The 21,772-nt window shown below is 36.1% G+C and overlaps 1 protein-coding gene across 4 annotated transcripts in view; it reads left to right on the forward strand.

Annotated features, from left to right (window-relative positions):
* The first annotated feature begins 5,383 nt into the window (after nucleotides 1-5,383).
* Tmem135 (transmembrane protein 135) overlaps nucleotides 5,384-21,772 on the forward strand; it is a 227,149-nt gene continuing 210,760 nt past the window's right edge. For 2 of the 4 annotated variants that reach the window (XM_026401522.2, XM_077797667.1), the window contains exon 1: nucleotides 5,384-5,695. In XM_026401522.2, the coding sequence (XP_026257307.1) occupies nucleotides 5,555-5,695 (141 nt within the window). In that variant the 5' untranslated portion in view covers nucleotides 5,384-5,554. The remainder of the gene's footprint in view (nucleotides 5,696-21,772) is intronic. The other 2 variants (XM_026401523.2, XM_077797669.1) reach the window with 1 other exon arrangement.

The following is a 21,772-nucleotide window of genomic DNA, read 5'->3' on the forward strand; positions in this document are numbered from 1 at the left end:
GTTGCATATTTAGTCACTTTAAACAGGAAGATAACACAGTCCAAAAGGGTGAAAAAGAATCAGTTGAGAAGATTAGTTTGTTGTGTTACAGGTAGGCTGATGGTGGGAACTGATGTTTGTGGCTGAGACAGTGCTAAATCTCATTTCATCTTCCATTTAAGGGTGCACAGAAAGACTACATTTCCTGGTTTTCTTTGAAGATAGATTGAGGTTAAGTGACTAGGTTCTGGAATGAGATATCAAGCAGAAGTAATGTACATACCACTTCAAGACTGGCCTTTAAAAGTAAAAACAATTATCAATATCTATTAAAGTTAAACATATGGTTGTGCCATGAACTAAAAACTTCATTCTTATATGTATGCACAAGAGAAACAAGATAGATACATTTTCTATTTTTTCACCTACAAAAGACTAAAGATCATTGCTGGTTTATTCATAATAGCCCCAAACTTGAAACAACTCAAATGTCCTAAAACGTAAAAATTGTGCTGGATTCATACAATAGAATTTTACACAGCAATAAAAACAAATGACTGATAGCGGCATATAATAACATACATTAATTTTGTGTGAAGAAAGCTAGAAATACACAAAAAATTCAGTTTATGCTTCCATTAATATAAATTATAAAAACAGGCAAAATGAAGCAATGGGTTAGAAGACAGAATAATGGTTGTATAATCTGGGGATGTGCAAAAGAGAAACTTCAGGGCTGATGAAAAGTCTCTGTTTCTATTTGAATAGTAGTTTTAGGAAATGAAAGGAAATGAAAAAAATCAGTCTGTACACTTACATTTTGTGTTTGCTACTGTGCATAACAACTAAAGAATTATGCACGCACACAAAAAGATCAAGCAAGGAAAAAAAAAAAGAGTGACCCATTAAAGGTCAATAAAAGATGGAGGCCTTATACTGGAATCACTATTTAGAGGAAAGTTCCCTAGAAGAGCTGACCAAACTTCTTTGGACTTAATGTAAATAAAAAAATAATCCTTTCTTATCTTAAGCTCTCTGAGATTTAGGGTGCATTTAGTATCTCAGCACAGCCTAACCTTTCTTGGCTAATATTCTATTCGTATCCTACAATCTGTCAGGGCTAGTTTTGGCAGTACATCAAGGGAGACTATCTCTCACAGACTAAGTGACACAAAAAAACAAATATATAATGAATGCCTAAATCGCAATGTCAATTCAGTAAGTGACAAGGAGGAAAAAAACCCCACAATTCTCATAAACTTGAGTATCTGGTATCATGATCTAGTTCCCCTTTCCCACTTCAGACAGACCAGCCTGGGAATTCAAACCATAAGGAAAATCTGTTTAATGCACCTGATCTCAGAGTATTACATTCGTCAAATGTTTAGCTGGGCGTGGTGGCACATGCCTATAATCCCAGATGAGGGAGGCTGAGGCAGGAAGACCTCAAGTTTAAAGCCAGCCTCAGCAATTTAGTGAGACATAAGCAACTCAGTGAGACCCTATCTCTAAATAGAAATACAAAGAAGAGTTGAGAATGTGGTTATTTCCCCCTGGGTTCAATCTCCAGTACCAGACTTTTTAGACAGATGTAGCTGGCTTCTGAGGCACTCTTTTTATACATCTCCTCTTACCTATTTTGATTTTAATTTTTTCCTCTAAAATAATAATCAAGAACATCAAATAAAGACACTGAAAATTCTATGAAGTATGCTTGAATATTTTATAAGATTATTTGAGATGATTTTGTGCAACCCTTGAAGGCTTGAAGTGAAGAAATTATTATCAGAGGCTAGAGAAAAAGGGATCTTTGTTATGTAGTAGAAAAAAGTTTCCTAACATTGTTGCCTGCTGAAATGTGGAAAAGAAAACATATCTAATAAACTGGCACATTTGGTTAAGAAAATTTCCAGGTACAATATTGAAAATGCCAACTGATTTTTTTAATATTATGTATGATTAAATATAGAGAAACGATACAAAAGAAACCATTCACTTTTAAAGCATAATTTGGATAAAATATCAAGAATTTAGGATCTTTGGGTTAAAAAATAACTGATTTTTATTCCCAGCCTCTACATTGTAAAAGATTCTGAAATTAATGCATTACTTTAAGGATAAATTTAAATCCAGGATATAGCTCTAAGACCCTTTGTTAAGACTTGAAAAATTTAAAACTGTTCTTCCTAGAACCTTTAGTCACACAAGAGGCTTTCTGAGTATATCAAAGGCATTTTCATAAGATTCTTGGCTCTAAACCAAAAATAGAAAATGTATGTCTCAGAGATTTATGGGTGTGGCTGCTTTCTAATGATGTGTATTATAATTTGATATATAAGAAATCCCTAAATATTAAAGAGAATTGTATCAGCAGAGGTACTGCCTGTTTGGATTGGAAGGGCATATCTTTCAGTACACCAGCTTTCAATGTTTATGTGATAAACATTTATATTTACATCTTAAAAACTGAATAGAATGTTTTAAATGAGATGAGGTGTGAAAAAACCCTAAAGTTATATTGTAACAAAAAGAGTCTCATATGTAGCTATTTTGAAAAGTTTGTCTATTTTCAACAAGGGAATATGTTGAATGTTAGTGGGATTAAGTGTTATACTGAAGTATGAGTAATAGTTTCTTACTGTGCTTGTAACTGGTACAAATTTCTACAATGGTTGCATGTAGATCTGAACAAATACAGTGTTATGAAATCTTCTGCCTATGATCTTAAGAACTCTTCATTCTTTTTCAATGATATCTTCAAAGCCAGAATATTACAAGAGCAACAAATTTTTGCTTAGCATCTCTTCAAACTTCAAATCCACCACACATTGACAGATTTGTTTCTTTCTCTCACTGTACATCTTTGGAGAAAACCTTTTATTCACCTTGTTGATGAACTCTTAAGACTTTTTTTCTTAATTTAAAGAAGAAACAATGAAGGTCCAAGATAGTATCTAGTGAATCCACTGTCATAGCCAGTATTAAAGAATAAGTGGGCTATGTAGATTAATGTTGAATGTTACCCTTAAACTTAATGGTGGCATGATGAGATGTCTTTCTTTTGAAAAATAGCCTGATATTATGTATTATATTATATATCATAAAAATAAATTCACAGATGTAAACTACTGGTTTACTGAAAACTGCTCTATTTTCCTGCTCTGGAAAGGATCCTTAGAGTTTTCCTGAAATTGACTCTTTGCTACTCAATTTATCAGCACTGCCATCTTTGGCATCATTGACAACAATAATTCTGCTCTTTTCAGATTAAGTTTCCAGTCTCCATTTAACACTTTATTAAAAGAAAACTCCTGCATTTAATTATAATTTTAAAATTTCCTTAATTATTGGTGTATATTTGCTATACTCATATTTTCAGTCCTGAGAATTGAACCCAGGGCTTCAGGCAAGCTCTTTGCTACTGAGACCTTACTCCTATACCTAAAATGCTATTTTTATAGTACTTAACATCCCAACATTGCTTGTATTTGACATTTTACTTTAAATGCCTGTCATGAGTCTTGGAGATGATGTGTAGTGCATTTTATTTCTTCTAATTTAAATGTAGGATATTATTTATAATTTTCTTATGGACCATCAGGTTTTCAGAAATGCATTATTGAATTGATTATCAAAGTTAAGTAACATAAAACTTCATTGCTATTCCTGTAATTCCTAGGACAAGTTCATGCTATATGCTTCTAATCCTCTCAATTTTTGAATTGGAAATCTTTAAAATAAATGAATTATCTTGTTCATATTCTGCCATTGTATATTGGGTTTATTGTTGCATCTGGTCCTGAGGAAGATCATGGACTTTGAAGAGGAGGTGATAACTGCATGGTTCTTAAGGCTGCCTCTCATGGGAAGGGAAAGTATGCTTATTGGTGAGAAGAATGATGTGCATAGGTGTTTAGGTAGTTGGAGCCATAGAACTATGGCAGACTCTGCTAGTTGCCAGAATATCTCCATTTTGCTCAGTAACAAACCCCAAAATGTTAGTTGTGCATTTGTTTCATCAATAAAAACTACTAAATTTCCTAGCATCTCTTCCAGCAAAGGTGGTTTTGTTACTAAACTTTGGCCAAGGGATGTTTGGATATACTGAGAATTTTCTTAAAAAGAAGTTTGTCTTTTCCCCTTTCTCTGATCTTTCTGGCTAGCATTTAGATGTCATGCCAGGTGATGTGGTCATTTTATAAGTCAGGGTGGAAATCACAAGTTACAGTTGGCAGAGCAACTTGTTGGAAAGAGTTTGGGACTTCTGATGGCTGTGGAGCCACCATCTCAGCCCAGCACCACCTATGTTTACCTGAGAGAGACACTTTTATCTTTTTGCCATTACTTGGGGCTTTTCATCTGATTTCTCCTCTTTTATTTCCTTCAAACAACTTATTTTATCTTATCTGGTTTAGTTTTCTTGCATATTGTCTTACTTCTTCCTCTAGAATAAAGGTTTCATCTTGTTTACATCTGTCTCTCCAGGATTTGGAATAGTGTTTAGAAATAGTAAAGGCTTAGGAAATATTTGTAGAATAAATGAAGATTAGATTAGAAGGGACTGCTCTAAAGGTAGTAAGTTCCTGCTTAAGAAACTGTAGAATTTAGAATTCTAAAGAAACTGGAAGTTATTACAGATGAGGAAACTGATGTCACGCTTAGGCCACACAGGTCCCTTGTCATGTCAATCCGTTGTTTTTCAAGCTGTCTATCCGGATGAGTTCTAACACATCTCTACTATTGATTGATAAGCACCCATCAAAGATGCTGTAGATAGGATTGCTTGGTGGTTTAGGATTTGCAGAGGATGACCTATTGCCCTTTCCCCACAGGTAGGTGTAGGAACATTGCAAACAGATTTTTCAAGCCTTCCCATGCACCTGTGAACTTAGAATGGGCAGTCTTAGCAATTATTAGCAGGCAGTCTTAGCAATTATTACCTGGCACTGTCTGGAGGGAACTGGCAGTTTTGCAGAGGATGTTTATCCCAGGTGTTCCTCTGGCAAATCTCTCTACCAACTCCCAACAAAGTCATGTAATCTCTTTGTTCCACTACCCTCAGCGTAACTTGGCCGGGCTCTGAGAGGACAGAGACTGAGTACGATTTAATCAATTAACCTACTATCGTGCTCCCGCCAGCGCGGCTACAATCCAGCGAGGGGGTAGGGAGGCTGGCGCGTCTATCAACAGCGTTCCCAGCACAGGAAGCGCGCGCTCTCTGAGGAAGGCCCTCACATCCCCGGCTCCCGGGCCAGCGCCGGGCTCCGGGGACAGCGCACACCACGGCAGCGAGAGCGCGCCCCGGCGGAGGCCTGGCGGAGGCCCGCCGCAGGGAGCGCGCACGCTTCGCCTCTCCCCGCCTCCCCCGTGCGTGCCCCGCCCCCTCGAGCTGCTATACGCCGATCGCCCAACATCCGAGGACTTTGGCCCAGAGTAACCCAGCTCGCGTGACCTTTACCCTCCATTCCGCACCTCTATCTGCCCGCCCCGCGAGAGGGCGGCGGTTGGGCGCCCGCGCCGCTCGGTCCCGAGCCCCAGCTGTCCCCCTCCCGGCCCCTCCGCGCTTCTCCTCGTCATGGCGGCCCTCAGCAAGTCCATCCCTCATAACTGCTACGAGATCGGCCACACTTGGCACCCTTCCTGCCGGGTCTCCTTCCTGCAGGTCACTTGGGGCGCCCTGGAGGAGTCCCTGAAGATCTATGCCCCCCTGTACTTGGTGAGACCCGCCAGCCTCTCCCCCAGATGGAGTTTAGTGTGGAGGATGGGCCGGGGTTTCAGTCGGCGTCCCTGAGGGGCGCTGGGGGACTTGCCTGCTGTTGGTCTCTCTTTTGGAAAGGTCTGACAGCTTTGGGTGGGTGAAAGGCTGCGGGGAGGTCCTACCGGGCGGATGTCCCAACTTCTACGCGGGAGAAGGGGGAGGGGAATTAGAGGTTGAGCTGTCACCGAAATGCCTGTTGCTGGGAAGAAGATGGGCACCCAACTTTTAGGATTAAGAGTAGGACATTTAAAATCATTAATCCAGGGACCTGCATTATTTTCCCTCTCTGCGTTATTTTGCCTTGTGATGGAGAGGTGTTTGTAGGTCAGCGAGGCAATGAGAATGCCTGCAATCTTTCCTCATATATATATATTTTTTAAATGAAAGAGGGCGTATTTCACCTTAAGACCCTGTAGTCACAGATCTTGTCTCAGTTTGTGATGACAGGATTGTGACTTGAGGGTTTTGCAAGTGTTTTTGCAAGTTCACAAAAAAGACTCCTTGTTTGATATTTTGTGTGATGATTTAAAAAGTCTAGCGTTTGAATCAGTGAAGATGCTTAGGAGATTTGATTTTTGTCATCTAGGTCATTTTATTATACAATTTTATACGTAGGGAAATTAATAGAGAATATTTGGAAATATGTGTACATAACACTGAGAATTGTTAAAGATGTTTTGTTCTTAAATGTTACCAGCATCTTTTCTTCAATAACTTCATCCTGGTATTAAAGATTTATTACTGTGTCCACTGAAGTTTATTGTCTCATTTTCTTGCCTGTAGAGTCTGTGTCCTAAGAAGGCAGAGATTTTTTTTGTAAGTTTTCTAAAAGTTTTATTCAATATTAAATGGATGATCAAGTATTTCTTCTCACTGAAGTCAGAATACCCTAATGTGCCTGAAGATTTTATTATAACTTGAAAAGTCTGATTAGTATTACAGAGATAATATATGATAAAATGGTGACTTTCTCTGAAGTTGAAGGAGTCAGTTTCATTTTTATGGTGTAGATTGGTGTTTCTCAAATTTTAATGTATTAGGAATCCCCTAAGGATCATGTTAAAATGGGGACTCTTAGTCAGTAGGTCTGCATTTCTAAGGAGCTCCCAGCTAATGTTGATACTGGAGGGATCACTTTAAATAGTAAGTATGGGCCAATAATAAACCTATTAGGAGTGAGAAATTTCTTTCTTGATTTTCTTTGGCAAAGATTCATGCTTATCTGCCTTTCCGTATGAATTGTGGCCAGTCTATGGTTCCAAATTTTTTTTTTTTCCTTTTAGTGTTGGGGATTGAACCTAGGGCCTTGTTCATGCTAGACAGGTGTTCTATTGCTAAGCTATACCCATAGCCCCAGATTTTTTTTTTTTTTTTTTTAGTGGAACATCTGTAGACATTGAGTTCTTGATATATACAACTATACAAAATGATTATTCTTGGGCTAGGGATATAGCTTAATGATAGAGCATTTGCCTAGCATGTACAAGACCCTGAGTTCCATCCCCACACCACACACATAAAAGACTCTTTCTGATCTCAGAAGATTGTGAACTAGGTGGAAAGAGAGTTTATGCTATGGAATTTCTCCCCCTGTAAATCCAGCACTTACTTTCCTTTGTTTGTTCATTCATTCATTCAACAAGCATTTTTAAAAAATATCTTTAGCCTAGACAATTTATTGATTATATTCTGTAATAGGAAAGTTTGGGAGAGAAACTGGAATATAGCCTCCCTTATAGCAAGGTATGGTGGGTGGGTCGGAATTGGGAAAAGAGTTGTGTTTAATCTCCAACTGGATTAAGTATTTCTAGAGGATAAATTTTCCATCTCATGTGGCCTTGTAGCTTTTACAGTGTATTTCAAACTGTAGTTTTAACTTTGGGTTTTTACTTATCAGTGGTTGTGAAATAAAATTAGTGGGTACTTACTAGCATTTTACTTTAAATGAAATAGAAGAGATTAGAAAATTTTAGAGTGCATTGCTGGTACTAAAGTTAAGCATTATTTCATAACAGACTTGCTTCAGTTATATATGTATTGTGTGGGTAGAGCTACTTAGAATATATAGCAATAGTATGCCTTTTGTAAGTGTGGGTTAATTGTTGATTAAATGTGTATCCCTATGTGCCAAGATGCAAGGTGATATGGTGGGGAGAAACTGGGCTTTTAAAAAGGATCAAGGATATCTGGATTTGAATTTCAGTTACCATCTGTTTGATTCTGTGCTTGTTACTTTTATATTTCTTGTGAGAATGAAATGAAATAACACTGGTGATATACTGCATATTTTCTAATTTATAATACATCCTGAATAGTCATGTAGGAGTGAATTTCACTGGTTAGCTCAGGAAGCCTTCTTGGAGGAAGAGGAGTTTAACTTGGGCCTGTATGTTAAATGTGGACAGACATTGATTCATATAGTGAATATTCAGAGTGCTTTTAATTTTTTTTTTTTTGTAATTATTAGAGACTGAACCCAGGAACACTCTACCACTCAGTTACATTTTTATTTTTTGGTTCCAGGAATTGAACCCATGGGTACTTTACCACTGAGCTAAGTCTCCAAGCTCTTTTTAAAAATTTTTAAAAAATTTGAGACAGGGTCTCACTAAGTTGTTGAGGGCCTTACTAAGTTGCTGATGCTGACCTGGAACCTGTGATCCTCTATCTCAGCCTCCTGAGTAGATGGGATTACAGGCGTGTACTACCATAACTTTTTGGAATGCTTATTCTTAATGGAACAGAGGTAAAAACACAAATTGAGGCAGAAATCTAAGTGGATTTTTTGTAAGAGCAGCAATATGTCCGTTGTCTAAAACAACTTTGGGTGCAGAAGTTATGATTGATGACTTCTATTTATTGAACACTTAAGTGGTTAGTCCTTCATATATTTTATTTAATCCTTGTACAACCCCATTCTTATTATCTATTATCCTCATTTCATAGATAAGAATACAAAGTTAGAGAAGTAAAGTGATTTACAAGATTTAGAGCTAGTAAGGAAAAAAGGGACAGGATTCATTTGTTTTTTCTTACTGAAAGGTCAGAGAAAAGGAGATATTGAGAGATTTTTTGAGCCAAGGGATTACAAGTACAAATGTACTTTGAGATGATGAATTTGGGTAGGTGGATTCGAAAGATATTGAGGAATTAATGCAGTATTTACCAAAGCAGTAGAAAGAGTCAGGTTCCTGTAGACTCTCACCTTGCAATTTATTATCAGTGTGAATTTAGGAAAATTACTTCATGTCTTTGTATCTTAATTTCCTTGCTTTGAAGAAGATAATTGTACTAATGTTTTGAGGCTTTTATAGGGACTTAAGTGGGATAGTAGTGTGAAGGAATAGCTGACACGTATTAGGGCCTTAATAAAATGGTGTTATTTTTGAAATATTGCATTAGTCATTATCTCTATCTCCATCTCCTGTTAGAACAATTAGTTTTTATTAAGAACCAGCATAGTACTTCAGTAAGTACATGATAAGTGTCTGAGTGGGCACAGGTATGAATGAAGGAACACATGACTAATGCAGAAGTGAGGAGACACTGGGCAGGTCGGCCAGAGCAAATGATAAAACAGTTCTAGAGGCACTTCATGGAAGAAAGAACAGTACATATAGACTGAGGACACTGGGGCAACATGAGTATATTTAATATTTCTAGGTTTTCAAGTTGGTCTGATTGGTGCATTTGCTATCATTGATAGATACAGAGAAGTCCTGAAGGGAAGCTAGTTTGGGGCAAGATTTTTCTGGAGCCTATAAAATGTATTATACTACATGGATTCTTATTATGTATTATACTACATGGATTCTTCTCATTCCTATCATATTTACTCTCTTATTCTATGCATCTGTTCTTATGCTTATATTTTCATTTTTTTATCTACAACTGTTCTTGATATTTACTATCTGCTTAAAACATTTCAAAATGTAGATGTACTGTTCTTTTTAATAATGAACATTTTGTGTTTTTACAGTTTGTAAAAAGCATTAATCCTCATTCATCAATTCACTCTTGTAGTTTTTTAAAAAAAGATTCCTACATATTTTGTAACATAGTATACCAAAAATGTATTTAGGAAGTATATTTTATTTCTTTGATGTTAGTTATTGCCACGTGTTCAAAGAAAGTGGTACCCCTCACCATATACATACACTTGAAATAGTTGTTAAACTGTAGTGCCCTTGTTTTTTGTGGGGAATTTAGGATGCAAAATTGCCCATGTGAATTCTATGCTGTTCAAGGCACTTTTCCTATTCAGAAGGAAAACTTGTTCACTAATTTCCCAGGTAGTTTTTGATCTTTCTTAATTATTTTTTTCCCAGGTGGCTTTCTTTAGGACTTCCAGATTAGGGTAATAGCATTTACTCTTAGCTGAATCCAAAGTACAGAGATTCTTTTGCATTTTTGGGAAAGGACGATTTAAACGTTTGTATTTTCATTCACTTTTGGATGTGTATGTTCTTCTTGAGAGTATGAAAATATTTGCTCAATATCTACTCCCTGTGAGCCATATACTCTTGCAAATCTGTTGTTACAATTTAACAAATCTGTTAGATTATAAAGGATCAGTTCATTACCTCTAGGCCTTGAATAAACATTTAAGCAAGAGTTAGAATTCCTAGTTAGTTGTGAAAATTTGAAAACCACTGAGGAAATCACATGATATGGACTAAGTTTTTTAAGGCAGTGGTTAACAGGTTTTCTAGAGAGAAACAAGAGCAGCAATGAGACTGTTTTGATTTGGATCTGGAATGTCCCCCAAATGCTCATGTATTGAAGAGTTGGTTCCCAATGCAGTTATGTTCAGAAGTGGAGCTATTAGGAAATGATTGAGTAGTGAAGGCTTTAATGTCATCAGTGGATTAATCCATTAATATAGTTGATAATTTGAATAGATGATTCGGAGGTGCTAGAAACTGTAGTAGGTGGGACCTAGTTGAAATGAGCCAGTCCTTGGGAGCATGTTTTTGGGGACTATAACTTGTCCCCCACCCTCACCACTCCCATTCTCCCTCTTTACTTCCAGTGACCAGAAGATGAGCAGCTTTGCTCCACCATACCTTCCCAGCCATGATGCTTGACCTTGGACTAGACCTTCTAAAACTATAAGCCAAACTAAATCTTTCCTTCTCTAAGTTGTCTTTCTCAAGTATTTTATCACAGCAACACAAAGCTAACACAGATTTTTAAAATTTTTTGTTAATAGGCATTTGCTTTTTTTTTTTTTTTTTTGCTTAAAAAAAAAAAGAAATCCTAGAGTCATTAAACAATGGCAACTTCTGAGAATAACTGTCTGGATTATCTGACCTTTGATTGGTCAATGAAATTGTAAATCTGTGCCTAATCCCCTTTTAATTTTGTTTGAGGCCTTGTTTAAGGGGTGTAAATTAGGGCTCATTTTATCTCTGTCTTCAATAAACAAATGATTTTTACTTGGTTTGTCATTATTCCATAAGAGATGGAAGAAAGTCGTTTGATCTTTTTTTCTTTTAAATGAGAAATTAAAAGATGAATTTGATTCATTAATGTGCCCTTTTGACTTCGTTGAATTTTTTATATGTGACTTCTTGTTATTCTTTGGCTGTTCTCTGTTGAGTACAAAGTACGAGTTCCAGCACATCACTTCTAGTTGAGAGCTGAGAGTTTACTATTGCAGTAAACACTTTTTTTAATTGATTTTATTTTTTAAATACATGACAGCAGAATGCATTACAATTCTTATTACACATATAGAGCACAATTTTTCATATCTCTGTATATAAAGTATGTTTATACCAATTCATGTCTTCATATATGTTCTTTGGATAATGATGTTCATCACATTCCACCTACCCCCTCTATTCCCTTCCCAACCTGTAGTAAAGACAATTCACCCTTTTGTCTACTAGCTTTGAGAATAGATGGCCAAATCTGGTTTACCATTATTTGCCCCTTTAGGTATCATAGGTTGGAACTAAAAATTAATATATATTTGAAGTTAGGTTCTAAAACACATTAGAAGATAGTTTCTAAATAATTATGTGCCAATACCATGCATGTTTCTGAATCAGTAGATTTTCATTAAAACTTTTGTTTGATTTAAAAAAGTTTAAAAGAACTTCACATCCTTAGTATTTTTCAATGTTGAGCTAGGTGATATTTAGGGAAGGGGAGTTAATTAAAGTGACTATTATTGTTGCATAAATTGTACAGTACAGTGAGTGTGAAATATGTTTATATCCCCAAGGACTATACTGAATACAAGGTCATACTTATGAGAGGTTGATGCTTTGATGATTAAGGGTCTTATATTCTAGGTTAGCCTAATTATCAAAATGAATCTGTTTCATCTTAGATTTGTGAAACAGAAATATAGTATTTCTTTATAAGCCCAATTAATTAGTAAATCAAATTAGTATTATAAATTGATATTATAAATCTTATAAATTCCTTTCCTCATAATTTTACCTTAAGAGACTCAGTAATTGAAATGAAGGAATTCAGATTTGAACTAACTTTTCTTATAGGACCATTGACAAATATTCAGTGAAATGGATCTTAAAGAATTTTGTGTGAGGGAAAAAAAAGTATCAGGGAATAAGTGCTAGATCAGGTATCATCAGATTTGAGCAGATTCCTTTTATAAGAATGCCAGCTTTTCTTTGCTATTTATTACCAGTAAGACTTTTGATTCATGACATTTATCAGTTTATTCTAGTTTCTTGATTCCAGATAGCTCTTTGGGATTTGAATTGTAATTAATCTACTTTGGAGGCTTCCTTAAAACATTATATATCTTTTAACAGTGATGAAGGAAGTTTGTCCTGATCAGCCTTGATTCTTAAAAAAAAAAAAAAAAAGACATGGTACCATTTTTTTTTTTTTTCAACTTACATCTCTCAAGCACAGGAGGAGCTGAATTAATCAGGACCAGCCTGAAGTTCTGCCTGTACCATGGCTTCATTTGGAGGCCAGGGAGCAGGGAGTGTACTGTAATGTTCATCTCTTTTCACTTTCTTTTCTAAGTTCATTTATCAAATATTAAAGACTACCTACAATAAGTCAGAAATACAGGGTTAGAGAGAACATGGAAATTATAGTTAATGGGAGACAATAAACACAAAAATTATACAACTGTGAAAAATGCTAGTAAGAAAGGAGATGTATAGGGTGTAAGTAGGTGTGTTATAAGAGGACGTATTCTAGTGTGGAGGCTTTGAGAAGCCTTTCCCAAGGAACTGACATAGTGATTATATGACTATATATTAAGTAAATATATCTATATATATGTGCTAAGTGTTTATGGCACAAAATATATCCTTTAGCATAAGGAACTTGAGAGAAGTAAGAAGAAATTACACTATAGAAATAAAGTTTATGTGACAATTTTTAAATCCAATACCTAGCCATGATTTTTATTTCTTTCCCTTCAAATTTGGCCTTGCCCTATACTTGAAGCCAAAGACAGCAAGAAAAGATTATCCTAGATCCATACAAATAATTTGGTTAACAAATACTTTTTGTTAACTTTTGGTTGACATTTGGTTTTCGCAAATGGAGGCTTCTTTCTAATGAAATTTATATTTTAAATTGTAGTAGAATATTTCAGTTATAAGTATTAGAAAACTACTTTGAATAATTTCTTTTTGTCTGTGTTCATTTAAAGGTAGATCAAGGTGTAAGAAGTTAAACATCTTTTGTAAACTTCTTTTTCTGTACTCTTTTTTTCTCTGTGGTTAACTTTCATGGTTAAAGTTTTTTTTTTTGACTTAGGTAGTTGGTCAGTGTTATACTATCAAAATAGTTGAGTTTGATATCTATTGACTAGTTGATAGACTAATAATTAGACTTCAGTATGAGTGAATTGAAGTGTAATTTGAGGAGGGTTTGTCTTTTGTTAATAGAATTTTTATATCAACAAATAGTTGGTACTTTTAAATCAAGATAGCCCCCTTATCTGTGACTTCTCTTTCTCAAATTGTCCCTACTTCCTGGGCTTGGCTTGAGCTCTTAGTTTGCTTGAGTTCTGTTTTATGAATTCAGTTCACTCATTTAATCAGTTCATTATTCCCAGTATTCTTATTGGAGAAACTAGTATATAAACATGCATACTTTCTATTTTTCATCTGAATGAAGTTCTTCAATTAAAAAGTTTATTATTAATTTTTTTCATTAATTAAGGTATTTCATACAAGATCCCATGATATTTTTAGTTACATATGCAGAAGATGTCAGGGTAAAAATGAATGTTTTGGTTAGATTTATACTGAGTTACATTGCTAAAGTTCAAGTAACAGGAATGTGTTTTCAAGATTGTCCCCACATTACCCAAAACATTATAGAATTATTCAGTTTAGAACATGGGTTTAATGTATGCAGAGCTCATTCTGAATCTTATTCTTAATGATATTTAGTCTCAAATTGTATCTTATGTACATTTTCAGGTTTCACTTTAAACCTTAATGTTTATATAAATTTGTAAGTGTAGGAGAGTAAGGATATTATAGGTAAGGTGTAAGCTTAATGATTATTATTAAAGCTTGATGGCATGATTTTCATTATAGGGAGGCTTTATGGTATATAGTGAATGAAAACTTTTGAAGATTTGCTTGTGTCCTTTTCCATAAAGTATTAACAAGCTGCCCTAGTTTTTTTTTTTTTTTTTTTAATAAGCTGGTTACTTGTATCTGATGAGGCAGCATGGTGTAGTGCATTGGGTTTTAATTCCTAGATCCAAGTTTTTATTTTGCTCTGGGATATATAGTATGGTTCCTTTCTTTATAAATAGATGTTAGTCTTGTCTTACCTACCTCTTATTTGCTGTGGGAATCATTAGATAGAGCTATGTAAAAGCCTTGAAAACTGTAAAATGATATATAAATACTAGTCCATGATACTTGGTTTCCTGTCATTTTCTTTTAGATAATAAATTTGACTTTTGTAGTTTATACTTTGAAACATAAAAATGTAGGGGCAGTTTAGGTATAGTATATTAGGGTTCTGGAGTGAAGAGTAACAGGTGTGTGTGTGTGTGTGTGTGTGTACCATTGACACTCTGTATCTGCAGGTTCTGTATCTGTGGATTCAATGAACTGTGGATTGAAAATACAGCCATATGCTGCATAAGATATTTTGGTCAACAAAGATCTATATTCTGAAAGTATATTTCATATAGCATAAGTGTGTAGTAGGCTGTACAATTTAGGCTTGTGTAGGTATACTTTGTATGTATACTCTGATGTTTGTGCAATGATGGGAATCATGTAATGTTACAGTTCTCAGAACATACTCCCATCATTAAGTGACACATAGCTGTATTGGAAAAAAATAGTGATGAACATGTAGCCTGTTTTCCTTGGTGCTAATCCCTTAAAAATACAGTATAATAGCTATTTACATAGTATTTATACTGTAGGGAATGTAATCTAGAGATGATTGAATAATTGTTTATTAATCTAGAGATTATTAAAAGTATATAGGAGAATGTACATAGATTATATGCAAATATTATGCCATTTTATAGGAAGCGTGATGGATTTTGATATCAGTGAGTGGTTCGGGATTCAATCCCCTATGAATACAGAAGGATGACTATTATCTATATAAAATAAGGAATGGGCTCATAATTAGGAAGGCTATGAAGGGCCTACATCTGCACTTGGCAAGCTGGAGACACATGAGGGTGTGTAGTTCTAGTACAAGTCTGAAAGCCTCAGGAGACCCAGTGGTGTAATTGCTCCTCTGAAAGCCAGAGGCTCTAGGCCCAACAAAGGCTGATGTTTTAGTAATTCTAAAGAAGAAAAGACCAATCAACTCAAGAAATCAGGCCAGAGGAGTTCCCTCGACCCCCCCCCCCCATCTTAAGTGGATTGACCCGTCCACATTAAGGAGGGGCAATCTCCTGTCCTCAGTCTATCAATTCAAATATTAATCTTCACCAGAAATACTCTCATAGACACACTCAGAATAATGTTTTATCAAATGTCTGGGCAGGCCTTGTTCTAGTCAAGTTGATGCATAAAATTAAGTTTTTTGATTAATCAAGTCACTTTCAGTATATAGTTATTTGTGGAAACAAAGTAATTCTACCTTTATTATACTAATATTTTTTTAAATCAAGATCTTATTTTTAGCAGGTATATACCTGTAATTCTAGTTCCTTGGGAGGCTGAAGCAGGAGAATTGCAAGTTTGAGGCCAGACTGGGTAACTTGAGTGGGACCCTGTCTTAAAATAAAAAAGGGCAGACGATATAGCTCAGAGGTTGAGTGTCCCTGGATTCAATACTCAATGCTGGAAAAAAATATTATTTAAAAAAATACAGATATCTTCTGACTATAGATAAATATCTTTTTTTTAGTTTTCTTTATTAAAGTTCTGTTTTTATTTTGAATCTGTTGGAGCTATAAAAATGTGGCTTAGTTTTGATTCTCATGAAGACAATTGAACTATTCTGAATAAAACATTGTATGTTTTTCTTGACCATAAAACAATTAAGTTATTTTTTAGCTCTGCCTCAATGTGACTTAAATAACTGATGAGAAAAACTTGGAGGAGGAAGAGTTTATTTGGGCTCATGGTTTCAGAGATTCAGCCCATGGTCTTGGTCAAAATGAGGCAAAACATCATGGTTGAAGAGCATGGCAGAGGAAAACTGCTCTGGAAGGAGAGAGAGAGGGGGGGAGGGAGGGAGAGAGAAGGGGGAAGGGAGGGAAAGAGTGAGAGGCTGGAGGGGAGGGAGAGGGAGATATCTAGTCACCAGGGACAAAATATAAACCCCAAAGGCATGCCCCCAGTGACCTACTTCCTTCAGCCATACCCTGCCTGCCTATGATTACCACTTAGTATAGAAGTCCTTTCAAATTTTTAATCCATGAAATGGGTTAATCCATTGATTAGATCACAGTTCTCATGATCTAATCATTTCACCTTTGAACATTCCTACATTGTCTCACAATGAGTTTTTAGAGCACTAGTCGTATCCAAACCACAAGAGTTATAATGAGCACTTTTAATTTATATTAATTCTTTTATAAGAGAAATGGAGAGGAAACATAACTGCATAATTGAGTTTTTTATAGTTCTTTTAAATTTTTTTTTGTAGTTGTAGATGGACAGAATGCCTTTATTTTATTTGTTTATTTGTATGTGGTGCCAAGGATCAAACCCAGTGTCTTCCACATGCTAGGCAAGTGCGCTGCCACTGAACTACAGCCCTAGCCCTTTATAGTTCTTCTAATTGCCGTTTTTTTTTTTCAGACATTTTGATTACCAAAGACAGAAATCTTTTAAACATTTAATAAATAAAGGAGCGCAACACAAAAAGGAATTGGATTTGCAGCAGGGAGTAATTATTGCAGAGTGAAAGAATTTTATAAGTGCCTATTATGTGTTAGTTATGCTGCTAAATATTTTGTTATCTCACTTATTTAAAAGTACTAAGATCTTAGAGAAGGAAGGAAAGAGCAAAGTTAACAGATACACAGCTTATTGTTTGTATTCTATTGGGATCTGTTCTTTTTATTTGCTGACTCAGGGCTGTGAACATTGTGTTTCCTTCTTTCATCTTTAGTTCTTATAGATTGGGAATAAATTTTTTAGCCCAGGAGTCATTATGTGCCTTACTTAATGTATTCCAGTTTACTTCATTGAGATAGATATATATGTTTCTGAATAGTTTTATATAATCTTTGTTGTATTTTCCCTATTATTTTTATGTTTTTCTTTCAGTGGAGGCAACCTGAATTTTTGTAGGAAATTATGCACTATAGAAAAGGCTATTTTTCCTTGTTTAGGATATATTAGATTTCAACATGAAGTTTTAGTTTATAAGAGCCACTTGCTTGACTTCAGTCCCTGCTCTGCTGTTTATTAGTTTTGTAGTAATGTTGGGCAGCTTAATCTCTTTGCTCTCATTTTCTTTCTCTAAAATGGAGATAATAATCATGCTCATAGAATTTTTTTTCTATCTGCAGTGCTGGGGATTGGACCCAAGTCCGCATGCATGTCAGGCATGTGCTTTACCATTCAGCCACATGCCCAGCCCTCATCTCATAGAATATTATGAAGATTAAGCGACTTGACATTTATGGTGTTTAGGACAGTGCCTGGCAAATAGTGCTATGTAAGGTTTTTTAAATGAAATATAAATTGTTTGGTAATTAAATACTTAAAAACATTGTGTTAGCTTTGTTTTACTCTAACAAAATACCTGAGATAATCCAAATTAAAAATGAAGAAAGGTTTATTTTGGCTCACAGATTTGGAGGTTTCAGTCCATGGCTGGTAAGCCCTTTGTTTTGGGCCTGTGGTGAGCAGGACATTATGGTGTGGAGTACATGGCCACACTGTTCACTTCATTTTGTCTGGGAAGGAAAAGAGAAAGGAAGAGGAGGGCTGGGGTCCCAATATTCCCTTCAAGAGCATACCCCAATGAGCTAACTTTCCAGTTTTCTGTGTTAACTTTGTATTACTGTAACAAAATACCTGGGATAACCAGCTTAGAGGAAGAAAGGATTTAGTTTGGCTTCCAGTTTTTCAGGTCTCAGTTTATGGTTTCTTTGCTCTTTTGTTTTTGGGTATTTGACAAAGAGCATGGTGGAGAGTGTGTGGTGGAGAAAGCTGTTCACCTCATGGTAGCCAGCAAATAGGGAGGAAGTGAGAGACTAGGGCCTTAATACTCCCTTTGAAGGCATGCCCCAAATGACCTAATGTTCTGCCACTAGGCACTACCTCTTAAAGCTTCTTCTTCCTCCCAATGGCACCAACGGTTGGGAACCAAACCTCTAACACATGGGCCTTTAGAGGACATTTAAGATCCAAACTCTTATTCTGTTCCTGGCGTCCAAAGGCTCATAACCATCTCGCCATGCAAAATGTATTCAGTTCATCTTTAAGAGTTCTCAAAGACTTAACATTTTTAGCATTGCTCAAAAGTCCATGTCCAAAATTTCCTCTGAGACTCAAGGCAAATTTAGCTGTGAGCCCTTATGAATGTCAAAAATGTTGCATTCTTCTAAGATATGATTGTAAGCATTCCCATTCTGAAAAGGAGGAATAGGGGCATAGAAAGTAGGGAACAGACTAAAGCAGGACAAAAGCTCAATAGGCAAACATTAAATCCTTTCTCCATGTCTGGCATCTGGGGCACACTGTGATGGGATATGAACTCCCAAGGGCTTGAGCAATCTCACCCCATGCCCTTGCTGGCTACGGCCCACTTGGCTGACTTTGTATGCTGCTTACAGCGACTCATGGCAGGCATTCTACATTCATGGTATCTCTTTATTCCTTGGTCTCCACTGCAGCTCTGGCTTCATTTTCATAGCTCTATGCATCATCCTGTCAGTTGCTATGTACAGGCATGCTGTCTTGCTCCTTCCTTTGAAATCTCATTAGAAGTCTCCATGACCTCATAACTCTTACATTCTTTGTGCCTATAAAACCAGCCTCGTGTGAATGATATCATCATCTACCACCAGCGTCTTCCATGAGCTCAGACTGTACCTATACCCACTGGTTCTTGAACCACAGCTGCAGCATCCTCTGCCTCCCTTGACAGCAACTCATGGAGGAGTCCCAAGTCAGTCCCAGGATAGCAGCGTATATCAGGGACCTCTTCTAAAGTTGTTAGAACATTTGCACATTTACATCTTTGATTCTGCCCTGGGTAGAATCTTGATATTCTTGAGATGCCCCCAAGGTATTTTTTCCATTTTCTCCTGTGTGAGGTACTTGGTTTCCTTTTGATGGTTCTAATCTCTTTTTGTACTTTCTTGGTAGCACCCTAAAATATACTCCTTTTCTCACTAAGCTGTGAAATTTTCAAATCTTTCCATTCTGCTTTTTGTTCCTGATTCTTATTATAAATCTGACTAAAAGCATCCAGCAGTATCCATACTGGTACCCAAAGTCTGTGGCCTTAAAATTTGCTCTTCTAGATAAAAAATAGTTGATCACCTTTAAATTCAGTCTCTAATCTTTTAAACTTTCAGGGTATGGGCATAATGCAACCATTTAATTTAATTTATTTTTTTTAAAGTTGTAGATGGACATGTATTTTAAAATTTATTTTTATGTGGTGCTGAGGATTGAACCCAGTGCCTCACACATGCGAGGTGGGTGCTCTACCACTGAGCTACAGCCCCAGCCCTATTTTATTTTATTTTATTGGCTCTGGTGTAACAGGGATATACTTAGTCCAATTCCTAATTGAGTTCTTATTTCTTTCTGAAACCATCCACATTTTTTTTATTGTCCATTTTTCTATCAGCACTCTTACTTTTGAGCTGTCATCAGAATTATCTGTTAAACTTCACTTATAGCATTTTAGGATTTCTCTAGCTCACTCCTCCAAACTTTTACAAATTCCTCTTATAAATGTATTTGAAAGACTTCTCCACATCATCTCAGGTATAGTTACAGCAACAACTCCAATTCTTGGCACAACTTTTTTTGTGTAGATTAGCTTTGCTTTATTATAACAAAATTTCTGAGACAATCAGCTTACAAAGAGGAAAGATTTGTTTTGACTTACAATTCTGGGGGTTTGACCCTGGAAGGTTGACCCTGTTGCTTTTGGACCTTTGGTAAGATTATACATCATGATAGGAACATGCGGCAGAAGAAGCTGCTCATTTTGTGATAGCCAGGAAATTAAAAAAAAGGGAGATAGGAAGAGGCTTGATTCCTACTATTTCCTTCAAGGGCATGCCCTTAATGATCTAAGACCTTCAACTAGTCTTGAATTCTCAAAGTTTCTACCACCTGCTGGGCATGATGGTACATGCTTATATTCCCAGTGACTCTGTAATCCTAGTGACTTAGAAGGCTAAGCAGGAAGATTGCAAGTTCAAGGCCAGCCTGGGAAATTTAGCAAAATAGCATAAAAAGGGCTGGGGATGTAGCTCAGTGGTAGAGTGCCCCTGGGTTCAATCCCTAGTACTGTGGGGTAAAAAATTTTTTTTTTCCACCACCTGCTAAATAATGCTATGGACTGGGGACCAAGCTTTTAACAGTCTCTGTGGGGACATTTAAGATTCAAACTATAGTACATACATAAATTGAGTTTGCTGTTTTCCTTAAAGTAGTTGATCTCACTCAATAAGGGGCAGTTTTACGTCCTGTGAGATGTTTAGCAATGTCTGGGAGATATTTTTTGGTTGTCATAATGGGGATGCTATTGACATCTAGAAATTGGAGGCTAGCGATGTTGCTAAATATACTTTAATGTATAGCACCGCTCCCTCTCTTCTCCCTGAAACAATAAATTATCTGGTCTCAAATGTCAGTAATGCTGAGGTTGAAAGACCCTGCTTTAAGCAAATCATTATTTGCTAGTGATTACTTTAAAAAATTAAATAGGCACAACATAAAATATACTCTGTGAGCTATTTTAATTTCCAGAGAAACTAGATTTTTAGAGTCTCTAGAAATGAAGTCTTTTAGAAGAGTTTAATGATCAAACTCTATTAGTTTACAGTTTGATACTAATAAGGCTAAGATAATGGATTAGCCCCTTTGAGGGCCAATTATCTTTGCTCTAGCCCATGGCCAAGCAATCTCAATAGTAGGAAATTATCTCTATGGAAAATGTGTGGCATTAATCTCATGGGAAATAGACAAGGTAATAACAATGGAGTATAAAGGACTAAGATGAAATGCGTATGTTTCTTATAGATGTTTAATAGTGGTATTCTTGTAAAGGGAAACTTTCATCCAGGCGCAATGTTGTACACCTGTAGTCCTGGCTTCTTCAGAGGCTGAGGCAGGAGGGTCACTTTATAACAGGAGTTCATGGCCAGTTTAGGCACCATAGTGAGACCCTGTGCTGTCCCCCCACATTAAAGCAGGGGAGATAAATTGGGGGTCTGTCCTTATAATTTTGTATCAGTCATCATTCTGTAGACATTGTATTAGATTGGTATCCATACTTGATAGTCATGAGCTATGCTTAATGCTGTTTCTGTGTTTTTTCTTTTTAAATGAGACCATTATAATTATACATAGTAGTTGGGTTAATCCTGATGAAATCATACATGCAACAATTTAA

The sequence above is a fragment of the Urocitellus parryii genome, chromosome 4 (genome assembly GCF_045843805.1).
Source record: "Urocitellus parryii isolate mUroPar1 chromosome 4, mUroPar1.hap1, whole genome shotgun sequence".
Classification (NCBI taxonomy): domain Eukaryota; kingdom Metazoa; phylum Chordata; class Mammalia; order Rodentia; family Sciuridae; genus Urocitellus; species Urocitellus parryii.